Genomic DNA, 18400 nt, shown 5'->3' on the forward strand with positions numbered 1-18400 from the left:
ACATCATAGTTCTGTGTCTAACTGTATTGTATAAAATCAAAAGCTACATCACAGTTTTCTTGATGTAAATTTGAGTAGCCGCAATTTGTATCCTGGATATTTCATTATTTCTAATAGTAATTATAGGTTATTGGTGAGTAATAAGGAAATTGAAATAATTACTTAAATAAAATATACAGGCTGCAAACAGATGATAATTTTACTTGTGCATAGCTATCTTTGTATAGTGTTCTTGGATTAAACCTTTTGTTTTCAATGTTCTAAGGCGGTGTATCAAGAAAGATTCCTTTTCTTTCCTGGTCTCGGAACTCCAGTTGCGCTTGTGAGCAACTGCAATAAGTGTTAGACTACTGAAAGTGTGCCACGGGATTAGAGGTGTTCTGCAACTGGACTCATGTACACCTTCTTTGTTATCGAATTAGATCAGCAAAGACTGATCCGTATGTGTAACCTTTTAGTTTCTCCGACATAAAGAAAGCTACAGATCTTGCACGTGATGGGATAAATTACATTCTCTGTTTTATACGTTCTGTTTGGATCATGTATGTTTATTTTCTCGCAAGTCGGTTTGCACGAGAATGCGTTGGTCTTTGTAATGTATTCAATGGTTTAAAACTTTTCATCGCCACAAGGGCTATATTTATTAGGGTGGTCTTATGTAGTGATTATCTTAGCTTTGCCCCGACTCGGACATCTTTGAGGTTTTTTGGTCTCCGGTACGTTGCTATTCGTTTTTTGGGGGATTATTAAGTTTAGCGTGTCACATGATTTGACGATGAGCCAGTGACTATGCGTATAAATAGTGATTTGGTCAAACAAAAATTCATTCCTGTTTTAGATCAGTATGTGGGGATCATTTTGTGATCAGAGTTTATTGGGTTGGTCTTGCAATAAGAAGCGATTGGAACGGAATCATGCATTGTATGTGCTCACTGACTGGTAGATTAACACAATACGTTGGATTTGTGTAATGTTAGTTAAAGACATTATCAATGCATAAGAGCATTGGCATATCAGCACATTCGTGTGTGTGTGTGTGTGTGTGTGTGTTTGTGTCATGTATGTGTTTGAGTGTGATCTGTGTCGGTGTTTCTGTGTGTATGTATATGTCTGTTTGAACAACGTTCTTTTGCATACCAGGGTCCAGCAACGTGGAATGAATTGCCTACTAAACTTAGACACAAAGACACAGTGATCCCATTCAGGAGTGCTCTTAAAACTCACTTATTTCGAACGCACATATTTAAAGACCTAATAATGTTTCCTACCTTATATATTTTCAGCATGTTTTTATCTTTTCTAATTTCATGGTGTTTGTTTGTTTTTTTGTAATAATATCATTTTATATGTTTGTTATGTTATAGGTTTGTCTAATGTTATAAAGCGCTTAGGGCTTATACAGATTAGTAACTATACAAAGTCCACATTATTAGTATTATTATTTTGTGAGCGTGCCTGTGTTCATGCATACAAAGTTTCTTATATCAATTTGTCGGTTAAATGTTGCCATTTTCAGAATAACTTAAGTCGTGCCTATTGTAGTTGAATCTGATGAATAACCTAGCCTAGGCGATATATTATGGGAAGTGCACCTGATTAAGAATGTCCAGTTCAACCTTATAACGCATGTGCTAACTTAATAATATCTTAACGTGGGTTATAGTACCCAAAACAATCAATTTAACAGCTTGTTTCAGTCAACATACTAATCCCAAGAACAGCATAACTAGTAATTGGCAAATACCATAAGTGGTGATACTTATAGGTGATAAAGTTGGTTTTCAACCTCTAGAAGCCTCGAGTTTTACATTTCCTAACCAAAACCTCAGACACGCTGATCGTTACTTCGCTAATGATGAGGGGACTCGAAATTTAATTTCCACCTTCTTCCAATCCTTCGAACCATTGATATTAATATACGTGTTGCTTAACTTGTTTACCATTTCGACTTGTATCACAAACTGTTCTGGTGATATTCACTGAATACAAAATGATCGTATAGATATTTAATCACCAAAAGATTAAGAAGCATTACAATGAATTAATAACCTTGACAATCATGCCAAAAAGATGAGTCGAGTTCGATGAACAGTTTGTGATACCTGTACATATCTAACAACCACAGAACGGCCGTCAGGAATAAACAATTTTGTAACTTTGACTGAAAACAGACATGATATACTTGCCATTTCTTTCTTCTTTCTTTCTTCCTGAAAGATTATAATACATATAGAATTAGAAACGCGAAATAAACTTCACTAATTTGGTCTCAAAAGAGAGAGTATATACTCATACATACATTGTCAAATGTAATTACAATATACGTCCTTACTGGAACATAATTTCTACCATAATGCCCCTTTTGGCTTACTCTACTGGTATTTAAAACTATTAATTTCAATGTCTCCTTTTTTCATTATCCTTAAGGGATAGAATGATTCAAAATATGCAATGGTTTTTCTTTCTCCATACAATACATCAAATGTGTTTAGGTAAACACTACATATTTAAACACCCTGATAAGCTTAGATGTGCTAACTTACTATCTTAATGTGGGTTATAACTCCGACAAAAATAAATTTAACACCATGTTCAAAGCTGGACCAAATCTAATAATGTTAAATCTGTTGGGACTGGGTGAGAGGGACAGAATTGATGTAGTAGGTAACCTCGGCTAGCTTGGGGCCCAAATAAAATATCCGAAATACCAAAATGAAAGGACCATTATTGCTAACTTTGACAATATATAAAATTCCGAGGAATTCAAAACGGACTATTGTCCTCCTAAAAATACAGCTTTTTGACCCATTTGGAACCACATCCAGATCCGAACGACGAACTACCTGAAAGAGCAACCGAAAGTGGCCTTTCCACGCGCGATCAACATCACAGAAAACAAACCTGGCCGGTTATTCAAGATAAACATTGTCCAAAAAAATCCTCGCTGATGCTGATCGACTAGAACGTTTGATTGGTGAAAGACGAGCAATAACTTCCATGAAATCATCAATGAAGCAGCTGCTATTTGTCAGCTTTTATGTACCGGCGTATTCAAGGACAGCAGCGTCTATCTGGCACTAAGTGATGAAATTACCGACGATTACTACAGTGACTGATCAATTAGATCAGCGATAGTAAAATAGCATGATTATGCACAATGTCCAACGTGGACCTGAAATGGTTAGGGGGATAAATTCACAATTACTGGTTTATACATCAATCTATGGAGAAGTGATGTTATTCAAGGTTTATTTAGAAAGATATACCCAAAAGCTTTTCCGATTGCAAATGATCTAGGCGTGAAAGCGAAGTTGTTCATGATAAGGGTAGTGGCACTGTTGGTAATGTTGCTGGTAAAGCATTCTCAGTAATCCGGGACAGACTCCCGCGATTAGTACGACGAAAACCACAGCCTGTAAAAGTGTCCAGCGTCAAAGTGATGCCAGCAAGTGTCAGCAAAACAATAAATCAAGCCGGAAATGAGCGGTTGAAAGAATTAGCTGCTGAGCTATCTCTGACAAAACAAGCCGAAACGGGGATGAACATAAATATAACTGCAAGTCTGGTAGCGGGAAGTGGCCTGGATCGACGATCATTTTAAACAACAAATAACATCATAAAAATTTCAAGCGTGTATCTGATACCGCATTTAACATGGACGCGACAGATCTCCAATATGAATCAGTGCGTGATTATCAGTATTATCCTTATGATGCGCGTGCACCTGTCGCACATTGACAACTCGAGGTGCAAGTTCATGGTATAAGCAAATATTTCATGCCCACCTGTGGCATTTATTGAGATGGAAGGTCAATCTGAAAGCAGATAATACAGCATACGGAATTGGAGATCGAGTTGGTTGTGTTAATAATGGTGATATGGCATTGTTTAACAGTGTTACGGTCAGCATTTTATGGACATTACATTGAATCATGTCTCGAAAACGTCGACGTCGCTACGACCATATTGGGTCTGGCAAGATATTCCGATGATTATTCGCGATCCGCCGGTCCATCAATGATGTTCGCGAAGGACACCAGTGATCACCACCAGAACCATAGCGTAACAATGATTAGCAGCACGTCGATCGATGTTACATGACAATGACAAATTTTCATGTATTATTCTACTGTCGCACATCTTTAGGTTCTGCAAATGATGTCAGAAAAGTTATTTTTGGTGCTAATAAAATCAATACCATTAGTTCAAAAAGCCACGGACAACGATGCAATAAGGTGCCCTTATACAGTTGAGGCTGGTAAGGTAAAACTGATAAAGCTTTCGTTGTGGTCCTGTAGATGCCAACAATGACACCATCACTTGTTAAAGAACACCGGCTGCTCTCTTTTCATGAATGGCGGCGGTAAAGCAACGCAGTGGTATCTGACGATGACCACAGACAGCGTCCAGAGTAACGGTGCTGGGTTATTCACATAGCAGATAGCATCAAAGCAAGGAGTTTCGGCACCAGGACATATATTTCCAGTGGTTCATGAGAGCGAAACCCGATGGTCTTTTTTCAGGACCAGCATGGGAGGCTAAAGACGAGAAATATCAAATGGGTCGATGTTATCCTGCAACTTTCAGGATGTGGAAACGATAACATCATGGTATTTACTGATGGTGGAAAATCAAAGACTCGTAGGAAGCAATCGGTGAGACCAAATGAGAGATATTTACACGTGTTGATAAAGCCGGCGATACAATGACCGGCGAAATCAATATGGGCGGAAATAGTATTGTTAATTTGAAGGAACCAGAATCGGATGATGACGCAGCAACCATGAAATATGTTGACAACAACGACATCGCGATAAGGACGTTGTTTACAACAATCAGCGATCGAATGCCCACATTCAGATCTGAATATAATAATCCTACAGCCGCGTTCATGAGCCATCTCAGAAACATACTAAGAGTCATTGGTGATGTTTGGGAGTTCCAAATGTCGTCGATATTAAGCTCGCTGAAATTCACAAACGAATCGATAACTGCGCATAAACAATCAGAAAATATTACTGATGGTGTAGTGTATAAGACTTCTTTTATCTCAGAAGCGTCTTGATCAGCAACATGGTCATAATTAAACAACTTCCTCGAACATACCGCTTATGTCAACGGAGTGTACAGGCTGTACGTGTTCAGCACTGCGAAATGTATGGTATGTACGAGGTATCCATGGCGTCATTCCACCGATAGAGTTTCTTGAACCGTGTCAGTCGTGTTAAATCAAAATATCGAGGAAACATTTATATTGGATGTAGAAGACAAAATCGTAATCCCAGCGATATATTGGTGGTGTCTGGAGTTCGTCGCGAAAACACCGCAATTGATTACTTAGTATAGCACAATGAATCCCACATTTACATTCCGGTATAATTAAGCATGTACGTGAAAGGCATCGCTAAAGAAATTATCGACGAGTAAATGACAAAACCGAAAAAATACCGCAGACGTATCATCGTCATCAACAATGTTGTATATGCGGTCTACTCGCTGGTCGGTAAAACAATGACATTAATCATTATCAGCGACGTATGTGAAATCGCCATTAGTAGGAATCGATGTCGCTGTTGTTGTCGGTGTTGCTGATATCCTTACTATTATCGCGAAAACTATATACGTGTGCCAGTAAAAAATACATGAGCACACATAAAGGACGTACGTGGCAGCGCATGCGTGCATAAATATATTATCGATATTGACTGGGGTTAAACCACGAAGCAATATCAATGAATTTATTGCAATTATAGATATTCATTAAAGGTGTCACAAGAACGCAACCACACCCACGTCAAAAAGTCATCGTTTCCAACGCCACATTTAGAATCCGTCGTATAGACAATAATGACCGAATAAATAACCACATAGCTAAAAAAAACACCGCTGACGACCACGATGCTATCAGCGACGTCAACGCGGCAGGAATTTCATATCAGTTTTCCAACTCCGATAAAATCCACCAATGGACGGTGACTTGAAATCGCACTGGCACAATTATGACTTTATTATTAATCAGAGAAAAATCATTTCGTGAATTATCCACCAACAATTCCCTGGTATTCTCACAAAAAAATTCAAGTCTGATGAATGTTCCCCACCCCCCGCCCGAGGATGGAAAATCGTCATCGTACTAACAGGATCATATCAAATCGAAGAATTGAAGGATGAACTTCAGCGTAGAATCAGATCAATAATGGGAAAAGAAACAAAGATCACTATCAGAGTACACGAGCCATTGAAATAGCATCGTCTGCAAAAGCCGCTGACAAATACAAGTCATTGATCAGAACCGTGTTGGGATGACCGGAAGTGCCAGCTTATGTTGGACCACGACAGCCACAGCTACATAATTATTCACCGTTTTAAGCAGTTTTTATGAACACCCCAGAGTAACGGAGCCTCTTCATAGGAGTGTCAGATCGGGAGAGTAGCATACCAATTCCTCAAATAGGAGAAATCGTCAGTGCGATTGAGCAGGAATATGAAAATACACAAACCAATCTTCGAGCAGTATTTGATTGAATAACCAAAATATGATTATTAGGAAATATATTAATACAATAAAACATCTGAACCATGTAATCATTCATTTCAATTAAAGTTGTTCACAAAATAACCAGAAATGATCCAAATTATAAAAAAAGTTACTTTTTGATTATTTTAAGATAAACAAAGACGAACCACCTCCGTCCATTGTACTACCCCCGTTGAATTACGATAAAATGGCTAAGGTTCGCGATGATATGATTCGAGAATATTTTCCGAAACTCAGTGTCGTTATTTCTTTTCTCGATAATTTGTATTATACTGGCGACGTTGCTATTCCATGGATTCAGGAATCCTAGAGGATTCAAGCACATTTGTCTTAGCTGCCTCGTATGAGCACTTACAGCCGCTCGAGTTTCATAGTATCTAGACCGCTCTGATAGCATTTCCTCAATGGCGCTTGCCAGTGAAACAAATTTAGCAATCTCATGTTGTTCATGTAAATCCGGCAATGACAATTATATTTCTCGTTGGAGTAATTTGATACATTTATATTCTACCACTAGCGCTTATCTGGCCTCCTCACTTCGCTGCTGGTATCATCTCAAAACAGTCGTTGATTTGTGTCAACATCGAGTTGAATTACTAGACTATCTTGCTGTAATTGTTTAATCTCAGAGACAATCTCGTTAATAGTTCCGCGGTTCATTATACAGTGAGTGTATTTCTTTGATACAAGCTTTTATCAAGACTAGTTTGATTTCGTGTTGCTGGATCATGTAAACTTAGTGTAATAAATCCATGCGGGGTTTCTGAGAATGTGCAAAGAAGTTTCTAAACTTGTTTCTATCCACGTCATATGGACACCAAGTCTAATGAATATTTCTCAGCGTATGTGTCAACACCGTTAACAATAACAAAACAACGTACAGTTATATCTGATCACCTTGGGGATATGATGGTATCTCCGCGTAACGTAAATACCATATGCCTGCCTCGTGAAAATATTCTGGCCGGATTTGTTTGTTTGTCAAGCTTCACATCATCGTAAACAACTAGATCGGTCAAGATCCTCTACGGAGTGCGTATCATCGACATCAGTGATAAATTCAACACTAGTATCTCTCTCAGCGTCTTTGAATTCCTTAAGACCATCATATGATCGTTATTCATCTACGGATGGTGCCACTAAATAAAGTTTTCCCCAATTGAGTCACCTCATCATCAGGTTGGGCAACAACCAAACCCAGGCGAATTTCCTGTAAATACGATTGATGAAGAGACTGATACAAAAATAAAAACATTCGAGAATCAGTCGCCAAATGGTTGACAAGATCAGCGATGTGAGGTAAACTAGCAGTGGGAGAAGACAGTTCATTGTTCGATTATAACGTTATGTATCGATTTATAATAGTCCAAGAAGATATTGAAGATGTACAGTAGCGATTAGCAAACCCGCCTATACACCAAGTTTCATGCGTGCTGCAGTGGCAGATTGGTTGTCACGACAGGCAATATGGTAAATTTAACTACCACGTACCAAAACGATCCAGGATGGACGGTTTGATGTCAGCATGCCCTACGAAGTTGATCAGGCAGATATGCTGTTTTTACTACATTACTCATTCGCACATCATGCAAACTGCGCGCACAGAAATACGAGTTGACTGTTGTCGAAGTTGCAAACAGATACAAAGACGCAGAACCACTATCGACAAAAAAAGAAGTAATAGCCGCGCTCACCCGTGAATCGACAGCGATCTCCACAGTTGCTGTAAGTTGACCCTGGCAAAGAAGTTATCGGTGCAGTATCAATGCGATTGCTACAAATTATATTTAATATCAAGCGTGAACACACCGCGTTACATTGTGATTAGGCGCTCGTTGATCGATTTAATCGGACATTTAATGTGCGATTGTTTCGATATCAGTAAGCGCAGAGATTACTGAGCAAGGACAGATCAAACGAATGTGTTGAAATCCTATCTCACGTGATACCGCGTTGAACAAATAAGTCACAATGTAAATGAACATGAAACCTATCGATGCAATCACGAAAACCTCAGATCACGACGAAAATCACCAGGAAATCCATTACAACAAATAGTGCTGACAGCAACGGGAAAGTCGCGCATTTGTATGAACCTGATGAACTTGAAGGTGCTAATGCAAGAGCAACTGATCGCATCTGGAGTATAACCACGCATATAACTTTCAGCATGGTAAGATGTACTGGCCAGCCTGCAATCAACAGACTACATTCATTGGCTCCTCAACGTGGATTTGTCTGTCAACAATTACAGGTAATTCTTGAAGATATCCAATTACCAACAAGTTGGATACAGCGTCACAGACACGGCTCGACCCCAGTCGCAGCGCGGTGGAGCTTGCCTGAGGAAACTTACTACCCTACGTCTATAACATTAAATACATGTCAATGCGACATTTTCGAGTGTGTAGCCGAGACTACTATCGATTCTCTCTACGGTAAATGTTCGTACGTCATTAGGAAAATATTGCTACAGCATTATTGTGTTACTTAGGCACGGTTATTATTTTGTTATTGCTTCAGCGTCATGATAAATTTAACATCAAGATCAAACTGACACTGATTGTTTGTTTTTTTTCCTCTCTTGCATAACCACCTATTACTTTTCTTTATCGTGCCTGTGACTTTTCTTTCCCCAACCGGTTTCTTCGACGCCGTGTCTGGTTTATCGTAGACAATTCTGAGCAGTTTAAACATTATTTTAATTCTAGACACTGCCAAATATACTAACTTTGACCATTCGATGCGATCATCGACAACCTAGATATTCGTATACTATTTTTAGCCCTTTGCGAAGAATGAATTGTTATCGCATTTCCTAGAGTCCAAGATGTTGACCCCGTTCCCTCCACCGATAGAGCATTATGTACAGATCCATGGGAACTTCAACAATATCATTAAGAACCATTTTCTGCTGGGTATTAATTCCTGGAATCTTGACCAGAATATTGTGTCTGCGTGTATCCGCCGGCCCATATATCAATGGAACTGGCAGCGTTGGTAAGTTTTCTTTGTGAAGCTCAAATGTACAATGCTGAAGTGAATCAAGGACGTTTTATCGTGATACAACTATCAGATCATTAGGTAAACATGAGTTACTGAAACCAGATATTGGTGTCTCTATAATTACACTACGCATTATTTCACACTGAATCTTGTCAGCTATGATCTAATTAAGTTTTGTTAATTCTCGTAATGATTCATCGCCCTATCAGTGTTCGTACGATATTTTCTCGTACACGTCGACGTAATTGTGCAGCCAGTCATGCGGCGATTCTCCTGTAAACTGAGAAGGTTGTCCTGGATCGCGGGACATGATAATTGTCTGTGCTTTTCGTCATCGGCCAGTCGAGAAACATTTTGAAGTTTATCTGGACAAAATACATTTTCGCCCCATATAATGATTTTAATAATATATTTTGTACCCATTCTCTCGAGGGTCAACACATCACCACGCCATCGAAAGAGGCTGTCATACGTGCATGACTTAACTCCCCGTTGTGTAATATCTCTGGCAAGCGGTGAGATGGAGTCAACACAATCATGTTTGAGTGTTCAAAGAATTCTAACGCACGTATTGCTTTACTGAAACCACTATAACCATTAAGATAGACCGTGCTATGTCTCGTGATTGGATCATTTACTGACCGAAACGATGATGGTTCTGACAATTTATCATTTCGGTAATACACCGCAGGAAGTTTAACATCGTCCGATTCAGAATAATTACATATTTTTTCACGATTTATTCTCTAACAACCATAATTTTGATCACCACTGCCGTCGATAAATAGGTTCACAAGATCCGTTTTCGATCGACTTACATAAAATGAATCCGAAGCAAATATAACAGCATTTACTGGAAACCGGTTAATCATCCATAATAGGTTTATTGACGAATACGCGAGCACTGAAGATCTCAAATAAGCGAACTGCGGAGAATCGCCATCGTAATAGCTAACGACTGTGCCAGTCTTTGTACCGTCGATTAGACACACGCGCTTCCGCGACAATAATACCCTTCGCGACCCCGTATCTGCAATCACAAAATCAAGCTATACTGGGTCCTTGACTAATCTTGTACAGCGGCGTTTATTATCGGATGATGCACAGAATGTTAATTAACCGATACTTTTTCTGTACATATCTTCATCATCGTGCGGTAACCAAACTATCTTCGCCGGCTTGTAAGATATCGCACAAGTTACAGTCAATCAATGTAAGGAAATGGTGTCAAGCATATATCGTAGTAGCATTAATGAAGCCCGGCCACGACGGTCTTTTTGCACAAAAATCGTTGGGATTTAAATTCGGATTTGGGGCATTAAAATCACAAGCAAACCAGGCAGGTACATCCGGGAGAGTATTCGCTGAGAACTCGAATGATTCAATCTCGGCAAATCCAGTCAGATCGTAATCGATAGGTAATGGGCATTTTGTCGATATTCTGGTCATTTCGTGTGTAGGATGGCCGAATCATTCAAAATACGGTTGAAATTAGCCATATCCAAGACTACTAGCCGGGTAAAATGCCACATTGTCAACTGAGATTAAATCGGTGCAATCATATTTTGTGTTCTAGAGACCACCATATCCAAACTCGACACAAGATTGTGATATATCGTCCATAAATTCTTTTGGAGTTAAAATATTGTCTGTGCTTTATGTGCCACAACAGACGACGTAGTAAAACAGTTATTGAGTAATTCATCACTGTCGCCGTCATACTGTACCGCAATGTGTTCCATGGCACGTTGGAGAGATTTCTTCTGATAAAGTATCCCAGACGACAGCACAAATTGATCCAATGTTGATTTATATGTGACACATAAATCTGCTGCAGATAAATCTGTGTCGTCACCGTGAAATAGCCAGACAGATACAGTGTCACGCGCACTATTTTTATAAATCTGCCCCAAAACATCACCGTCATACAATCTGGTTCCCTTGCGTGGAAAGTTTGTTACAGCTTCAGTCCAGGCGTGTTAATTATGGTATATAATCGATATTGGGGCTCCTTTACTGTGATAGCTGTCCAAAATCTCGTTTCGCCAGTTGGTGTATTCACGAAATAATACAACAACAAAAAAGCTATAACAGCTACCCAAGAAAGTTATTGAATATATATTCAACATGAATCAACTGTTCGCATTCATTCCATTTAGCTATTTCATGCAAGTCTCGGATTGTCCTTTGGTAACTAATAAATCAGTATTTCCAAAGTAGAAATAGCATTTTTACAAGGCCCGAATTCTAAAATGGGGCATGGATGGGGTGGGGGGAAGGGCTCAAGGTTGGAGTCGCGTTTTGAGGGGGTCTGTCGCCCCATTCATTGAGGTCAGCATGAATAGTAATTTTCCACTGAGGTCAGCATGGAAAGTAACCAGTGATCCAAGTTTACATACAAGGCTCGGATTAGCTTTCGGTAATTAATAAAGCATTTTTACAGACAAAAATGACACTTATTTTAGCGAGCTTTTTGCAAATTGAGGTATCGATGGGGGTTCCCCGCAAGTCGATCGCTCCTTTTTTGTCAGTCCCCGCCCCTGCAGCTATTTCAATTTGTCACGTGACTCAAGATCTATTTTTAGATGAGGACAATCCTACATATTTCAAAGTTTGGCCATCTTTAAGTGCAATTTCGACCTTATTGGATTGAACATACGCTTATTTTTTTTAAATTTCGGCACTTCCAATGACAAAAGAAAAAAGGAAAAGTTTGGAAAATGTATGCAGTAGTGCCTTTTTAAGAATTGTGCCAAGGAACCCATTTAAATTAGTCTTATTTGACAGCAGCTGACGATAAACGACTTAAATCGAAAGAAAGAAAGAAAGAAAGAAATATCGTATCCAATATATTGCAGATTCTTAGCATGGAAAACAAGGCCACGAATCCCCTATTTCATCCATTTACCTTGATTAACGTGCCATATTTCGCACAATTAGAAAGTAAGAAATAGGAATGAAGAAAGAAAAAACTCGAATATATTGCCCTATATAGACTCATGTAATTATAAATGCATAGCATGAACTAGAATACATTTCAGTGTAAGGAGATGTAATGATTCCTACAGTCTGTTTGTCAGGTCTGTTAATACTGTTCGTTCTAATTACTAGCAGGACATTTACAAAACTTAGTGTATTAGTTGTTGATCCTGGAAATGTGTGTAAGAGGATCATTGGATTTCAGTTGAAAGTCCATGGAATACGGGAGGAATTTGAATATCACTTTTTAGTCAAGGTATACACACCACTTAAAATCATACCCCTCGAAGTAAACTAAATAATTTAGTTCATTTAAATTTATTTTATTTTGTTTTGACTAATCAAGACATTTCGTATAAACTGCAATGATAGCACAGGCAATGGTCTTCTAGTTCTCTCCTTGACAAGTCTTTATACCTATCTGCAATATCACAACCGCCTCCCCCCACCCCCATTTCAAGCACTTGGCTAAAAATATTTCCTTTCTTTATCTTTTTTGAGGGAATTAGGGCTTAAACATTCCTCGATGAAACTCATCTGCTTGTGTAGATGATTTTGTGATGTGCTGACTGTGCAATATGAAACTTTAATAGAAAACATTACTGATTTGTATGGGGTCCTTTTTGTTGTTTTGTTATATTTTCTGCTTTTATTTTCTTTTCTTTTCTTGGCTTTTTTTATTTTGTCTGTATCTTTTACGTGAACGTCTTGCTAAACATGAAATGTTGACTCATTCCGTGTGATTATCGCATTGCTAAAAAAAAGTTTCGTTTTTTTTTTATTTTTACAGCTGTCCAAAAAAAAATGTACGAATAACGATACATGTACTGTTGATCTTATAACCCGATTCCAGATCCCTGTGACACATGTATCATTCAAATGCTATTATTAATTGGACAAAATTTATCACATGACGATCTCTTGTGGAATTCTCCACGTAAACGACGACTTTGGGTTGAAACCATGATGTTAAATGACTGTATGAATACGTGAAGTTAAATGTCTGCTTGAGTACATCAAGTTACACGGCTGTATGAGTGCATAAAGTTAAAAGGCTCAGAGAGTGCATGAAGATTAGTGGCCACATGGGTACGAGAACAGGAAGTTAAAAGGATGTAAGATTACATTAAGTTTAATGGCCACACATGTACGAGGACATGCGGTTCAAAGGTTGTACGAGTATATGACGCCGAATATCTATTTGAGTACAGGAAGTAGTTGCAAAGCTTTGCGATGTGCTGACTTTGTAATATGAAACTTCCATAGAAAACATTACTGATTTTTATCTTGTTTTTTCTTTCTTTCTTTCTGTTTTTATGTTCTTTTGTTTTCTTATGGTTTTTTATTTTGTCTGTATCTTTTAAGTAAACGTCTTGCTAAAGATTAGTCCGAGTTTCATCCGACCCTTGCCACCCCATATTTTGATATTTCGACATTTATGTTGGGGTGTAAGGTCAGAGCGCATTCCCTATCGAAAAGTTGGAATTCGCCGACACCATTTGGTGTCGGTATGGGGTAGCCGCGTTCTAGCACACCCAGCACACTTGAACGACCTTTCATCGATATATACCTGCATGAAATCGATAGGAATATGATTTATTTTCTCAAAAATCGTGAGCAAAGCATTCGTCATGTCTTTAATCCGCTGACAGACTAGACGAAAGTAAGTCGTTGCTGAAATTTGACCTGGATCTGGCCATTTGCATTCCGAGTCACATAACTATACAACTATCGGAACCTACATGTCAATGACATCAGCGGTCATATAGTCACGTAATATCGAAATAAACAAATTTCCCAAGTTATTGTACATAGAATATGGACTTATAATATAGAAGTTACGTAATGTTTGTAAATAAATGCAATGCACACTTAATTCGCAACATATTTATTCTGAGAGCAACGAAAAGAAACCTGTCGGTATCGCAGCAGGGTGGAGAAAACCATTTTCAGGAAGTATCCAGCACGTGTCAGCGATGTTGTTTTTTTGTTTGTTTTGTTTTTGTGTTGTTTCTTTTTTGTTTGTTCTTTTTTTTTTTTGGTGTCACGTGACTATCATATTGACACGTGCTGTTCGTAGTGAATCTGGTTTTCTTCAAATTTCTGCAACATTTACAGATATTCGTCGTTGTTTTCACAATAAATATTTTGAGAAGTTTATGTTTTTTAATTTTTCCACAAAAATTTCATTACCTTTATTTATATTTTCGATTTGTTTTCCTACAGCAACACTAGAAATGGTATGTTGTTGATATCATGTGACCGTATGACCTCTGATGTCATTCAGATGTCGGTTGCGTGAGTTCTGTAGTCACGTGATTAGAAATACAAAATGGCCAGATCCAGGTCAAATTTTAGCAACGACGTGCTTTCGTCTCGTGTATCAGCGGATTAAAGACATAACGAATGGTTTGATGGCAATTTCTGAGAAAATAAATCATATTCCCCTATCGATTTCACGTAGGTATATCTCGATGAAAGGTCGTTCAAGTTTGCTGGGGCGGCTAGAAAGCGGCTACCCCATGCCGACACCAAATGGTGTCGGCGAATTCTAACTTTTCGATAGGGAATGCGCTCTGACCCTACACCCCAGCATAAATGTCCAAATATCAAAAAATGGGGTGGCAAAGGTCAGAGGAAACTCGGACTAGCTAAACATGAAACGTTGATTCATTCCATATGATTATCGCATTGTTCAAAACAAAAAGTTTCGTTTTACTTTATTTTTACAGTGTCAAAAAAATGAACGAACAACGAACGATACGTGTTTTTTTAATCTTATAACCCAATTCCACATCTCTGTGTCACAAATATCTTTCAAATGCTATTATTAATTGGACAACATTTATCACATGACGATCTCTTGTGGAATTCTCCACGTAAACGACGAGTTTGGGTTGAAGCCAATGCTAAAGTATGGACGAGTACATTACGTTAAATGACTGTTTGAGTACGTGAAGTTAAATGTTTGCTTGAGTACATGAAGTTACACGGCTGTATGAGAGGATAAAGTTACAATGCTCAAAGAGTGCATGAAGTATAATGGCCGCATGGGTACAAGTACAGGAAGTTAAAAGGCTGTAAGATTACATGAAGTTAAATGGTCACACGGGTATGAGGACATTCGGTTCAAAGTCTGTACGAGTATATGACGCTGAATATATATTTGAATAAAGGAAGTAGTTGCAAAGCTGTGCGAGTGCATGAAGTTAAAAGGCTCTAAGAGTATATAAAGTTAAATGGTCATATGGGTACGAGTACATGAATTTAAAAGGTTGTAAAGGTACATGAAATTATATGGTCGCATGAGTAACGAGTACATGACTTTAAAAGGTTGTAAGGGTACATGAAGTTAAATGGTCACATGAGTACGAATACATAAAGTTAAAGGAATGTGTGAAATACATTAATTTAAATGACTATGAGTACATGAAGTTAAATGGCTGTACGAGTACATGCATTTAAATGGCTTAATTGGTACATTAAATTACAGTCCAGCCTCTCAAAACATGCCGGCTAACCTATGACAATGACTTAACCGTGAGTACATCTTTCTAGTAATTTTAGATTCAAGTGCGATTTAATAGGATTTGGACGCAGTGGAGAGTGCAGTACTAAGAAACAAACGTAGAGACCACATAAGAAAAATAACTGGATCCAAGTCCACGTGTGGTGCATTCCTCAAGTGTCGAACCACCAAATAACGTGTAGTCCTACTACTGCTTCCGATGTTATTTCACGACCTGATGTGTATGACCTAAAAATGATCCGACCGGGTTCATTCAAATATCACGGCGCTCGCTGTTATCATAATGGGACATTGATATATAGCATCTTGCGCTACATTTTAACTTTCAGTTAAATTCTATTCCGTTATATGGACTGTACACGATAAGGCACGCGAGTTTTTTTCTCCGATACTTATTTCTAGTTTTATTCAGGTGACATTGTAGGTTAAATTTTAGAAATGTGCGAGAATCACATATGAGTGAGGTTAAAATGCAACCCAAGGCGGTGGAGTAAAGTCGAGGCCTCAACATGATTATTTAATTCATCTAATTATTCTGTTCTTTGTAATTCCAGTGAACGAGGGAATGTCATAAAATGTAAAAATCACAGAATATACAAATACAAAGTACGTTAAACGTATATGGGAATGTTAATGGAAAAATATACACATATGTGGATGCCTTTTATATTATGTCATAAAATGTGAAACTCACAAAATATGCAACTATAGCTTCTTTACATTAACATCTCGAACCAAAAAAAAATATAATTCAATGGCACATCAAATTTCAGAGTTTATCAGCGAATTCCAATTTCATGCAGGACATTAACTCAATATATGAAAATAGGTCTGTTTGTATTTGCGTTGGAACTACAAACATTGCTTATTTAGTAAAAGATAAGAAAAAAGACTTAAATTTCTTTAGCACATTGTGGATGACATTTATGAGTACTGATACTTACGGCGTCAGTAGAATCTTGCAAGATGCCAATTAAAGGAATCAGTTTACTTGCGACGATTTTGGCTGGAGAAAACAGTTTGTTATCCAGACGTATGTTGGGTGTAGAGTCTGTCTTTAATATTGCCGCTGAAATTAATTGTTCAAGGTCAGGACCTTTCTTTACTATATCAATGTCTGTCCCCTGATCTCTTAGTTTTTGTACACAGTCCTTGGTGTTAGAACACGAGCTGAATTCATCATGCATATATGTCTTGAAAACTGTGTTTTGTTGTCTAAGGAGGTGGTAAACATGTTTTATTTTGTCTTTAAATTTTGCCGCTTCTTGGTCAATAGCTTTGTGTAATTGTGAACACTGGTCGTCAACTGCTTTTAATTCCTCCTGCTCAGCATCATTAATGCTCCTATCAAGCTCCTCTCCCTTTGCTGTGGAAGCCTTGATACGTCTCAGCTTGTCTGAGCATTGATTCAACTTCGTATCAAGGGTCATTTTCACTTCAGCTGCAACATCAGCTACGGATTTTGTGGGATGAGTGTCGTGCTTAATCGCTTTGCACATGAAACAAATAGGCACTTTACAATCTTGGCAAACAAGCTTAATTTCCTCTTCTGGATGTTGATCACAGAAGACACGTTGTCGGATTTTGCCTTTCGTTTCAGAATCTAGAGTTCCCAAATCACATATTTTGTGATGCCTAGTCGCTTTCGATTTTTCGTGGACATAACAGCATGACTGGCACAAATTCTCCTCACAATCCAAACATCTACTGCTTGCCAAGTTTTTCGGACCACAAATTTCACAAGGATATTTCTCACTCGAGTCCGTATCGATGTAGAAGTTACTTTGAAATCCCGAAACCCCACTTTTCGGTAAATTTACACTTGTCCTGCATATGGGGCAATTAAACTGACCATTGTGAAGGTTAACCCGTACATAATCCTCCAGACATTTGTAACAAAAACTGTGGTGACAGGATATTAGCTTCGGATTCTTAAAACTATCCATGCAAATACTGCATTCCTGTCGACTTGCTGCCATTTTCGAGGGCACTTTCGTTTTGTTCCACCAAAATGGAGATACAGGTATAGCAAGCAGACGTGTTAGCGCCACCTGTTGGATGAAAGCGCTATATATTTCAGTGATTGTCACAAGTTCAATGATTACTCCCTAGCTCGGGCCATTTCCGTCAGGTTTTAAAATAACTATCTGACGGATATGATCGAGCGTTGATCCGATCGTGATGAGAGTTTTTAGAGGCAACAGTACTTAGGGTGAAAAGTTACCAAGTCAAAACGCACTCAACGTGAAACGCATTAGCGTAAATACATACCAAATTGAAAATGTGCTCAAATTAAATCAAGTCCAAGCAAGCGGAGACATTTAGTGATGTTGTGTAGTATATTGCAT

At 38.3% G+C, this 18400-nt stretch overlaps 1 protein-coding gene across 5 annotated transcripts in view; it reads right to left on the reverse strand.

Moving 5' to 3' along the window:
• LOC149774153 (E3 ubiquitin-protein ligase TRIM71-like) overlaps positions 1 to 18183 on the reverse strand; it is a 105761-nt gene extending 87578 nt beyond the window's left edge. For 4 of the 5 annotated variants that reach the window (XR_016417067.1, XM_089945831.1, XM_089945833.1 and 1 more), the window contains exons 1-2: positions 16997 to 18183; positions 2187 to 2210 (exon numbers count right to left, since the gene is read on the reverse strand). Coding sequence is in view for 4 of the 5 variants with exons in the window: in XM_089945831.1 (XP_089801957.1) it covers positions 2187 to 2210; positions 16997 to 18031 (1059 nt within the window). In the remaining variant the exon portion in view is untranslated. The remainder of the gene's footprint in view (positions 1 to 2186; positions 2211 to 16996) is intronic. The other variant, XM_089945832.1, reaches the window with a different exon arrangement.
• Positions 18184 to 18400: the final 217 nt, after the last annotated feature.

This window comes from Sinohyriopsis cumingii, unplaced genomic scaffold (genome assembly GCF_028554795.1).
Source record: "Sinohyriopsis cumingii isolate HCF-2022 unplaced genomic scaffold, ASM2855479v2 utg000426l, whole genome shotgun sequence".
NCBI lineage: Eukaryota > Metazoa > Mollusca > Bivalvia > Unionida > Unionidae > Sinohyriopsis > Sinohyriopsis cumingii.